This window comes from Phoxinus phoxinus (genome assembly GCF_949152265.1).
Source record: "Phoxinus phoxinus genome assembly, chromosome: 1".
Classification (NCBI taxonomy): Eukaryota; Metazoa; Chordata; class Actinopteri; order Cypriniformes; family Leuciscidae; genus Phoxinus; species Phoxinus phoxinus.
In genome coordinates this window covers 44,436,868-44,449,113 of record NC_136876.1, presented here as the reverse complement: position 1 = coordinate 44,449,113, position 12,246 = coordinate 44,436,868, and the positions used below count along the sequence as shown (strand labels likewise).

Sequence of the window (12,246 nt, the reverse complement as noted above, 5' to 3'; positions counted from 1 at the left end):
GAAAAGGGTGTGCACACTTATGCAGTCAGGTTATTTTAAAGTGCCTCTATTATGCTTTTTCGGAAAATCATTATATTTCATGTAGTGTGAAATATAGCTGTATGTGAATGTAAAAGGTCTGCAAAGTTTCAAGGATCAAAGTGCAAAGACCAATCATAGCAGAGTAGACCAATCACAACAGACTGGGTCATCTGACCAATCAGAGCAGAGTAGACCAGTCACAACAGACTGAGTCATCTGACCAATCAGAGCAGAGTAGACCAATCACAACAGACTGGGTCATCTGACCAATCAGAGCAGAGTAGACCAATCACAACAGACTGAGTCATCTGACCAATCAGAGCAGAGTAGACCAATCACAACAGACTGGGTCATCTGACCAATCAGAGCAGAGTAGACCAATCACAACAGACTGGGTCATCTGACCAATCAGAGCAGAGTAGACCAGTCACAACAGACTGAGTCATCTGACCAATCAGAGCAGAGTAGACCAATCACAACAGACTGGGTCATCTGACCAATCAGAGCAGAGTAGACCAATCACAACAGACTGAGTCATCTGACCAATCAGAGCAGAGTAGACCAATCACAACAGACTGGGTCATCTGACCAATCAGAGCAGAGTAGACTTGAGGAAAGTGTTTTGAATGCATATAACTCTATTGTAGGAGACTCCGAAACAAAATCAGGAGCCTTTATAATAGCATAATAGGGGCATTTTAAGTTTATGTTATTATCTTTTTTTCTATGAAAAGTCACTGGTTTTTAGTGGCATTGTATAGGTTGACATTTTTTCATTAACGTTTTACATTAAACAAAAGTTCTTTCTGATATGATTTATCTTTGTTTCATTTCATGACAAAAATGTATATCCACTGTATATCTGCACATCCTGTTTCTGGACTCTGCACTCTCATTACTGCAACTGATGCTACATGGTTTTAATGACCAATTCTGACCACTAAATGCAAAACAAACTGATGCCATGTGAAATTGTGGGACATGATTTGTCCCGTGTCTCTGGTTAATCACTAGTACCTGATGTGGGACGTCTGCAGGGTCAGATGCTCTATCTGTGAGGCGTCTGTGTCCGGATCGCTGGCTGAACCTGTGCTCCGTCCACAAGAGTCTGAGCTCATGTTCATCAACACACTCTCCACCTCTGACACCTACAGGAGTCATCTACACTGTCACATGCTGCCTCTGTGAGAGTGTGTGTGTGTGTGGCCTGGTAAACCCTATGTTATGGGGACAAAACGTCCCCAAAAGAATGGCAATACCAGAAATCTTTGACCATTTTTTAGTCCCCATGAGGAAAAAACCTTATAAGTCACACTAAATGTTTTTTGAAAATATAAAAATGCAGAAAGCTTTCTTTGATGGGTAGGTTTAGGGGAAAGAAAATAAAGTTTGTACAGTATAAAAATCATTATGTCTATTGAAAGTAAACATAATTGACCTGTGGCTAAGCCACGCCCCCAAACGCGATGAGCCAATCACAGTGCGCATAGCTAACCCAATACACTCGGACATTCACGTCCATTGAAATGCATTGCAGTTAGTCAGTTTTCATTCGTTTTTATATGTTTTTTCTTGTCATTTTAAGTGTCAAATGGTCAAACGGTGTGCATGGGGTACATGCAACTCCGACATTGGGTATCCCGAGAGGCTGGGCGACGGTGTGTGTTTTTTACCCTGTCCCAAGCCACATCTCAACCGAGATAAGTGTCTGCTCTGGATTAAGTTATGCGGTAGACCACAACACCAACTAAACGTGGATAAATTAAACAAGGATGTCTACATCTGTTCTAAGAAAAGTCAACAACGTATTTGAACGTTATCTGTAACATCTCTAACGTAACGTTAGCCTAACATTAGAAAACGGTAACGTTAGCTTCTAGCTGCGTTGTACATCATGTCACTTAGCTTCATTAACGTATCTGTAAATAACCGAGATAACAAATGTTACCAATGTTGTGCTGAATGATTCATGTAAATACTGCAGCACCAAACTAACGGAGAGGTAGGCTAACGCTACTCTCGGTAAAAATGGTAAAAAGGCTTGTCCTGGAAATGTATGCAACTTAGACCTGTACATATTTAATTTGATTAATTACATATTGAAGCACAACATTTTAGACAACTGTCTACTAAAACAACTGGGGAACTTTTTTTTTTTTTTTGCGGTTTATCACGTTTACACTGTGACCTGTACATTTTTGCGCTTTACATCGATCTTCTCAACAGTAAAATGATTAATATATAACCCTCCAATGCATAGTTAAGGCCCTTATGGTGACTTCGAGATGATATATAATCTTTCTGTCTCCAAAAATCATCAATAGCCTCCTGTGAAATGTCTCCTACTGTGACAGATGCCATAGCGCCCGTCACCGCATGTTGACTGTCTGTCCGAGTGTGTGGAGGGGGCGTGGCTTAGCCATAGGTCAATTATATAAAACAAGTTTGAGTGTGAGGGTACGTTTACACGACAACGATCTGCTTAAAACGGAGAAGTTTTTCCTTTGAGGTTTCCGCGCACAGACATTTTCAAAACGATCCCCCTTCACACGGATCCGCGAAAAACGACTAAAAACGCTGTATTCTGCTGCCAGTCCACTAGATGGCGTTGAAACTATCGATTGAACACGTAATACGCATGACGTCATTGGCTTCAGAGATTCGCGTTTTTGATGTTTACACGGAGACCGTTTTCAAAAACGTGCACTTTGTAACCCGTTTTTTAAAAGTTGCGCGTTTTCATGCCTCCAAAACGCCGTTGTCGTGTAAACGAATGGCCAAAACGCATAAAAAGTTTTATGTTTTTAGTTGAAAACGGTGTCATGTACAACAGCCCCTGAGTTTGACCTATATAAAATTGATGACAAAACTTTGCCAGAACTAAGATAAATCCGACAAAACCATGGGCTGTGTGTCATTCAGAATTTAATTGAGTGAACCATTTAATTTCCAGAATTTAAAATGAGGTAATGCCATCTATAAATGTTGTTTTTCCATTTCCACAACTGTATAAAAGTTTGGGGTTTGGAAATGTCTTAAATGTAAAATAAAATAAAAATCAGCTCACCAAGGAAAAAAAGTCAGAATTGCGAGATATAGTCAGAATTACGAGATAAAAAGTCATAATTGTGAGATAAAAAGTCATAATTGTGAGATAAAAAGTTATAATTGCGGGATAAAAAGTCAGAATGGTGAGATAAAAAGTCATAATTGCGGGATAAAAAGTCAGAATTGTGAGATAAAAAGTCAGAATTGTGAGATAAAAAGTCATAACTGCGAGATAAAAAGTAATAATTGTGAGAAAAAAAGTCAGAATTGTGAGATAAAAAGTCCGAATTGTGAGAAAAAGTCATAATTGTGAGATAAAAAGTCATAATTGTGAGATAAAAAGTCATAATTGTGAGAAAAAAAGTCATAATTGTGACATAAAAAGTCCGAATTGTGAGAAAAAAGTCATAATTGTGAGATAAAAAGTCAGAATTGCAAGATAAAAAGTCCGAATTGTGAGAAAAAAGTCATAATTGTGAGATAAAAAGTCCGAATTGTGAGAAAAAAGTCATAATTGTGAGATAAAAAGTCAGAATTGCGAGATAAAAAGTCAGAATTGTGAGATAAAAAGTCAGAATTGTGAGATAAAAAGTCAGAATTGTGAGAAAAAAGTCATAATTGTGAGATAAAAAGTCAGAATTGCGAGATAAAAAGTCATAATTGTGAGATAAAAAGTCAGAATTGCGAGATAAAAAGTCAGAATTGTGAGATAAAAAGTCATAACTGCGAGATAAAAAGTAATAATTGCGAGATAAAAAGTCAGAATTGTGAGATAAAAAGTCAGAATTGCGAGATAAAAAGTCAGAATTGTGAGATAAAAAGTCAGAATTGTGAGATAAAAAGTCATAATTTTGATAAAAAAGTACAGTAAAAATAGTAATATAGTCAAATATTAATTTCCCGCGAAAAACATCCTGACGGGTCTAAAATATAAACACTTATAATATGCTTAAGTGAATCAGGGTAAGACAAAAACATATTTTCGGAAGAAGGATTGATGATGTATTGACTCATTATTTAAATGTTGTTTACATAGTGTACCTTCATATATATTCTCCAATCCCAGTTAGATTGATTGCGCAGAGAAGCGTACACTGTGTCATTGTGGCTCAATCAATACATGTCTCTGTTTGTTTGCGCATCTCGACACTGGTTGCTCAGTCACCGGCATGAGTTTAGGCTGGACTATCAGTTTGACTGACACAAATGACACACTTCTCCCTTTTACAACAATAGAAGTCTAGGGGGAAGAAGTTCTGTTTAGATAATTACATAAACTGTAACGATGAAAACAGCCTTCAGAGGAACTTGACTATCATATAATCTGATAACTGTGTTTTTAAGGAAAGGTTGGGGTGTGGTATTTATAATTAGTTTGATTATTTTCTCTCATACCTTCTCTTTCTCTTCTAGAAGACTGTCCACAAGAGTCCTCAGATGATTCAGCTGCTCTGGCACGTGGTCAGGGATCTGACGCTCTCCTGCAGACAACACAAAAAATGTCCAACAAAAACACTTACACAAGCAAATTAACAAAAAGTAACTTGCCTGTGAATAAAAATTGGGACCCACTTCATATTAAGTGTATTTAACTAGTACTAACCTTTAAATTAACAATTTGACACAATGCACTTGTTGTGTACATACATGTTTTTACATTGACCTTGTATTTATAAAAAATACCTGCATGTAATTAATTTCTGTAATCACATCTATAATTACACCGTTAACCTTCGCTTACACCTTAACCCACACTTAACAATGACTGTCCCTAACCGTCCCGTATCCACCTCAATAGCAGCACAAGTGTTTTGCAATACAACATCAACACTGTAATTTCATTGTACCTAACAAATATTTTTTGATGCAAGTACATAGTAGTTCATATAAAGTGGGACCGACGGATATTTGATTGATTTGCAGGTGTAAAATGCAGATGAAGGCGTCTGTAATGCCCATTTTATATTCAAGGGGCTTTATATAGAGTTCAGAAACCCTTGTCATTATCGACACCGGTGGCTGTTAAGTGAAAAGTCAATCGTTTTTATTATTGTTCTTTTGGACCCCATTGACTTCCATTGAATGGAAAAAAGTAGGTTCGGAATGACATGATGGCGAGTAAATAATATAGACTGTAAAAAAATATGATCGTAGTGTCAGTGACGTCACCCGTAGGTTTCTGAAGAGCATTTTTGAAGTCCAAAGTGGGCAGAGCCGGCCGTCGCCATCTTGGCAGCGCGTCACTCGAACGGATAAACGAAGATGGGCAAAGAGGCGGATTATCTGAGGTGACGTGACGGCTAACACACAGCAAACGAACGGCTAGTAGTGACAGCAGCGGCAATCCAGCTGTCACTCAATTGGCCACGCCCTTAATTATGCAGAACTTTAAGACTTTATATCATTTAAACGGATGAGTGATAAAAATATTCACCCCCCTCACAGTTGTCATTAAGGTCATAACTAGCTATATAGACCAAAAACACTTTTTGCACCAGGCTGTAAACATATTTTTCTGCTGTAAATTTGGACATTTTAACATGGGGGTCTATGGGATTGACTCTCTTTTGCAGCCTGCCTCTAGTGGCCATTCGATGAATTTACCGCTTGGTAAATAATGACAGACCTATCCCTTTAATCCCAGACAGCAACATAGTGTCGGCCCAGATGTGGGCCGGATCTGGGCCGACACCACGTTGCTGTCTGGGATAAAACTTGTTTTAACATCGGCATCTTTTCAAGAAATAAGCCTCTTTGAGTGGTCACCATGAACTATAAGTAGCGCAGCATGTTGTCTGTGTATGTCGTACCCATTGCGGTGAGGAGATCCCGCAGATGTTGAAGCTGGGTCCGGTCGGCCTTGTTTGCCTCCAGCTGTCCCACACGGGTCTCCAGACTCTCGTGCCTGTCTCTCAGTCTGCCCACCTCCTTCAGAGCCTCTACGGTCTCCGGGTAGCGCTCGGCCCCGACGCTGACCCGGGACAGCGGGCGGCCCGTCGCAGCGCACAGAGCCTCGTCAGACAGGGACTGATGTGGAGGAGAGAGGCCTACACCCGCTGTGCCACCCGCACCGGCTCTGTCATCCTTGATCGGGCTACCAAGGTTCAAAGGGAGGACGGGTACGGTGTCTTTAGCGGCGGAGACTGTGCCCTGCAACCCCTGGGAACGCAAGAGGGAATGTCATTTACAAAAGCACAGTTCATGGCACCTGAGGCTGAGATGAATGTCTTCGTTTTTTTGGCCTCGGTTTCTGTTTGTAGATGTTGGTTATGCATTTACATTTAGCAGATCATTCATTCGGGTCAATGTTTGCCTCAACTGCAGCTGCCGCCTGCTCTGACAAAACAATGACTGTGATAAGAACCTGTGAGATTTAGGATGGTTGTGAAAGGTTACAGGCTTCTGAAAGCTACAGGACACACTAAATGGACTTCACGCTGTGTATTGAGTGATTACGGCTGGACGTGCCTCCTGGATCTTCTGCCTCTCGCTGATGAGCGCCGTCTGCATCTCGTCCCATGTGACGCACTGTGTGAGCTCCTCTGGAACAGGGTACTGGGCCATCCTGTCCTTCAGCTCTTTCTGAGAGAGAGGACAAATGTCATTCGCCGTTTTCTAAATAAACATTTCACAATCATAAAGTCCTTGTTATTGTTTCAGCACAAATCTTGATCATTTTAGAGGAGCGGTGACCCTAAAGTGGAAAACTGTCATAATTTACTCATCCAGACCCATGATGCTCGTTATTGCGGTGCATTGTGGGATTGAATGAGTGCACTCGATAATGTCCACTATAGTTTTGGACAACACTACAAATAGTGCCTTATTTAAGGGTATAGGGGGCACTATTATAATGCAAAATTATGAATTATTCATGCTTTAGTTATTCATTGTCTGTGTTTTAGTGAGTTGGATAGATATTTGCTTTTAAAGAAATAGCTTTTTAAGGACTACAACAAACGGCTGGTAGGGACTACAATGAGCTTCTTCATGGGTTAGTGACATCCCCAACCCTAACATTTACATAAACCCCGCCCCCGGGAACACAATTTATAGATTATCATGACAGAATATGCTTATCAATGACTAGAAGATAACTACACATATAAGCAACATAAATTCATCAACTAACCATTCAGAAATGTAGTCTACATGTTGTCACTTCTTCTTGAGTCTCTCCATCTTTGTCTGACTCCGGTTTGAACATAAAAGGCTCAAAGTTTTTGAAATATTCAGTGTGTGTCTGTGTGAGGTAATCGAAGATGTTTACACGGCGCGTTTTTGCTCGCCCTCAAAAAGTGACAACTTTAACATGCATAGCACTGTATGTAAAAATGTCTGTGGGGTATTTTGAGCTAAAACTTCACATACACACTCTGGGGACATCCGAGACTTATTTTACATCTTGTGAAAAGGGCATTATAGGACCCATTTAATACTTTTATTTCAATGGGAATTTCAACAGGAATCTTTCCGTGATCTGGAGATCGGGTGAGGGTGAAAACTATGCAGATTTCGCTCGAACTCGCCGTGTTGACCAACAGAAAGCTGCTTGGATGTAAAGTGACTTCTGTGTGCAATGGGCTTCATACATTGGCACACTTTTGACAGTGGACTTTCTTTGTTTGTGAAATTTCACGAGGGTGACTGGAAAAGTTATTTTGGGTTGAACTATTCCTTACTCACCGTGGTGTTGTCCAGATCTTGCACTCGGTTGCAATACTGCTCCATAGCCACAATACGGTCAGCCAACTCATTCATGTTCAGCTGAGGATGACAACATGTTATCAAGTGCTGAATATATATGAGCAGAAATGTGAGTTATACTAGTGTGTGTGTGTGTGTGGTGTGCGTTCACCTGGCTGAGCTGACCATTCAGAGCATTAACTTCCTGCCTCAGATCATCTCTGGACTCTTTGAGCGCCTGGACTTCCTTCAGCAGGTCTTGGATTAAGTCCATACACTGAGGAGAAAACAGTCTTTGAAGATTTACTCGGTTTCATTTCACACCTCCCCCACTGATCAACAGTAACTGGGAAATCAACACGCTCTTCAGAGAAAAAGCCCATAATCCCGTTTGCCTGAACTTTGAAGAGGGATAAACTCTATAAGAGCACTGCTGAATCAGTTAAGCACATCCTCCGTGTCTCTTTCCTTGAAAAGGCAAGTAATATACTTTCTGAACTTTTGACCTTTAACCCCACCAGAGGTTGCCATGACGGCACACAGCCCTGGGAATCACCCTTGAATCAAACAGGATGTGGCATCGCTGTCCGCCCACTTTCTGATGTGTTTGCGTAACCCCTGATGTCTAACCTGTGTAACTCTTAGTGCTGTTTGCTTCCCTGTGAGGCTCTGTTAGATGGACAAATTTATCTTGGTTGTAACTTTATTAAACTGAAGGGATGACTAGCGTACAGAGTGTGGAAGCTTGGTTTCGCCACAGAATAAGAAATCAAAAAGGTAATTGCGATTTTTAATCTCACAATTCTGACTTTTGACACAATTGCGTGATACAAACTTGCAACTGCGAGTTATAAAGTCAGAATTAAGAGATATAAACTTCTAAGCAATTCTAAGGAAAAAAAATTTCAGTCTTTCACTCTTCACTCAGAATTAGACTTCATAACTCGCAATTGCGAGTTTATATCTCACAATAATTCAGAATTGTGAGTTATAAAGTCAGAATTGCGAGTATATATATTTCCATCAGAATTGGACTTTATAACTCGCAATTGTACATTTATATGCAAGAAAAAAAGTCATAATTGCGATGTATAAAGTCAGAATTGCGAGATATAGTCAGAATTACGAGATAAAAAGTCATAATTGCGAGATAAAAAGTAATAATTGCGGGATAAAAAGTTATAATTGCGGGATAAAAAGTCAGAATTGAGAGATAAAAAGTCAGAATTGTGAGATAAAAAGTCAGAATTGTGAGATAAAAAGTCATAATTGTGAGATAAAAAGTCAGAATTGTGAGATAAAAAGTCATAATTGTGAGATAAAAAGTCAGAATTGTGAGATAAAAGTCAGAATTGTGAGATAAAAAGTCAGAATTGACCGTTCGCAAAAGCCACGCCCCTTAGTTATTGTTACTACGCCCGTCAAACAATTGAGAACCAGACACATGGCTGGGTTGAGCTCCATACATTAAGTGATTGGTTTTGGAGTAATGCAGCAGACATATCCTCCAGGGCACGACATAAAGTATAGACAGAATAGCGCACGGGAGCACATGCACAAAACAGTTTTGTAAAATTATATAACAATCATTTTTATTTGATCATATATCATTTTACAAAACTGTTTTGCGCATGTGCTCCCGCGCGCGCTATTTCAGTCACAACACTGCAATCAGAGGACGCGCTGAAACCATCAACTCTCGATGCTGTTCTCTTCATTCATAACTCAGCCGACTGACTGAGAAGGATACATTTGTGTAAATAGTTGTGCAACTGCGCGAACTTTGTTTTGAAGTTTAATGCTTGAGTTCCAGAGGAATTTGTGACTGTGTTCCTGTTCAACCACATCAACGTTTCGTAATTAAGTTAGTAAGTCCGTGCTTTTCTCTTTTTTTCCTCTTGTTTGCTGACTGATGAGGGGGCCGCAGTGAAACGGTGTTTGTACATGTAGCCTATTTTTTAATAATAGTTGCAAGCAATCATAAAATACAGCAAGTTTTAAGCCCGTGCAGACCTCACTGCCATAGGCGCATCATTGCACTATCTTCCTGAAATCGGAATGTTTGACGGAGGTCCTTCTCCTAGTTACAGTTGCTGAGCTAGGATTGGACGAGAACCGTTAGAGGGCGGGGTTTTGCGAACGGTCAATTGTGAGATAAAAAGTCAGAATTGCGAGATAAAAGTCAGAATTGTGAGATAAAAGTCAGAATTGTGAGATAAAAAGTCAGAATTGTGAGATAAAAGTCAGAATTGTGAGATAAAAAGTCAGAATTGTGAGATAAAAAGTCAGAATTGTGAGATAAAAGTCAGAATTGTGAGATAAAAAGTCAGAATTGTGAGATAAAAGTCAGAATTTCAAGATAAAAAGTCAGAATTGTAATATAAAAAGTCGCAATTATCTTTTGAATTGTTTTGAATTCTCAGAATTGTGAGATAAAAAGTCAGAATTGCGAGATAAAAAGTCAGAATTGTGATATAAAAAGTCACAATTATCTTTTGAATTGTTTTATTCCGTGGAGTAAGTGTAGGCCTAGATGTGAAGATGTGTAGATGACAAACATGAATTAGATTATTACACTGACTATCAAGTCAGTTCAATCCTTCCTTGTCAATGAAAATACAACCCTAGCAAAAAGAACAAGCTATTAACATTTTTTTGGACAACGTACAAGAGTTACACAGTGTTTGTGGACACATAGCATGAAAAATATGAATTTGTTTTTAGATGGTATGGTAATACCATGTTTTTAAACATGTGCCATGGTAATTATATATATATATATATATATATATATATATATATATATTTATATGGGATTTTTTTAGACGTGTAATATGGTAATACCCTTTTTATTTATTAACGCATCTATTTTGGTAGTGTTGGGACATATTACAATGGAAATACTATGGTTCTGGACCTTTTTTTGGAAAAAATGGCAATATCCTGTTTTTTTATATATATAAAATACCATGGAAATACTATGGCTGTTACCTTGTAGTGCCTTGTAAACACTATGCTAATATAGTAATTAGTCAGTTCCATTTCCATATTATGTGATGGTACACCAAATAGTACACCCACAAAACCGTATTAAAAACCACCATGGTAGTATTATAGCTTTTGGGAGTACCATGTAAAATACTATTTATAATTCTATTATTATGATATACAGTCGTGTATAAAAAAAAAGGACACCCTACTGAATTCTATGGTTTTACGTATTAGGACATAATAAAAAATCATCTGGACCTCGGCAGGTCTTAAAATTAGGTAAATAAAACCTCAGATGAATAACAACACATGACATATTACACCATGTCATTATTTATTTAACAAAAACCAGGCCAAAATGGAAAAGCCATGTGTGACAAACTAAGCACAGCCTCACTGTTTCCATATGAATTAAGAGAGTAATTATCAATCAGTCTCTGCTGATCAAATATCTTTGATTAATTGATCATCAGCAAGTGTGATCGCCTCTATAAAAGCAGAAGTGTTGTCAGTTTGCAGGTCTGGATCATTCAGGTGTGTGTGTTCACACACAATAACAAGGAGGAAAGACATCAGCAATGATCTTAGAGAAGCAGTTGCTGCTGCCATCAATCTGAGAAGGGTTATACGGACATTTCCAAACCATCCGAAGTCCATTATTCTACAGCGAGGAAGATTATTCACAAGTGGAAAACATTCAAGACAGTTGCTAATCTTCCCAGGAGTGGACGTCCCAGCAAACAGAGAAAACACAAAACACCCAAGAGCTTCATCTCAGACTCTACAGGCCTCAGTTAACATGTGAAATGTTCAAGTTCATGACTGTACAGTTAGAAAAAGACGGGACACGTGTGGCATGTTTGGGAGGGTTGCCAGGAGAAATAATCTCCTCTCTAAAGAGAAGCACAGCAGCACAGCTTAGAGACAAGTCATTGAGTCGATCATGAACTCCTCTGTAAACTATATTCTAGAGTCAAATGTGAGACTATCTGTCCGACAGCTAAAGCTTGACCGAAACATGGGTCGTGCAACAGGAAAATGATCCCAGGAACACCAGCAAATCTACAACAGAAGGGCTAAAAAAAGACAAGAATCAAAGTGTCGCAGTGACCCAGTCAAAGTCCAGACCTCAGAAGAGACCCACAAACCTCAATGAACTGAAGCAACGTTGTAAAGAAGAGCGGGACAAAACTCCTCCACGTCAATGTGAGAGAACATTGAGAACGATTCCTTAAACTTATTGTAGAGGTGGCTCTACAAGCTATCGAATCATGGGGTGTACTTAGTTTTTCACACATGGCTTCTCCATTTTTGCCGGTGTAATGTGTTGTTGTTCATCTGAGGTTGTATTTACCTAATTTTAAGACCAGATGATTTTTATTATGTTCTGATACGTAAAACATTCTAAAGGGTGTCCTTTCTTTTTCACACGACTGTATATTGAAGTGATATAAGCGGCCCTATTTTAGGATCTAAGCGTATGGTCTAAAGTGCAAGTTC

At 39.0% G+C, this 12,246-nt stretch overlaps 1 protein-coding gene across 7 annotated transcripts in view; it reads right to left on the bottom strand.

Moving 5' to 3' along the window:
- LOC307006119 (glutamine-rich protein 2) overlaps positions 1-12,246 on the bottom strand; it is a 42,085-nt gene that overhangs the window by 24,641 nt on the left and 5,198 nt on the right. For 5 of the 7 annotated variants that reach the window (XM_079626759.1, XM_079626758.1, XM_079626761.1 and 2 more), the window contains exons 3-8: positions 7,928-8,032; positions 7,756-7,836; positions 6,538-6,651; positions 5,880-6,228; positions 4,465-4,550; positions 1,039-1,169 (exon numbers count right to left, since the gene is read on the bottom strand). In XM_079626759.1, coding sequence (XP_079482885.1) covers positions 1,039-1,169; positions 4,465-4,550; positions 5,880-6,228; positions 6,538-6,651; positions 7,756-7,836; positions 7,928-8,032 — 866 coding nt within the window. The remainder of the gene's footprint in view (positions 1-1,038; positions 1,170-4,464; positions 4,551-5,879; positions 6,229-6,537; positions 6,652-7,755; positions 7,837-7,927; positions 8,033-12,246) is intronic. The other 2 variants (XM_079626764.1, XM_079626762.1) reach the window with 1 other exon arrangement.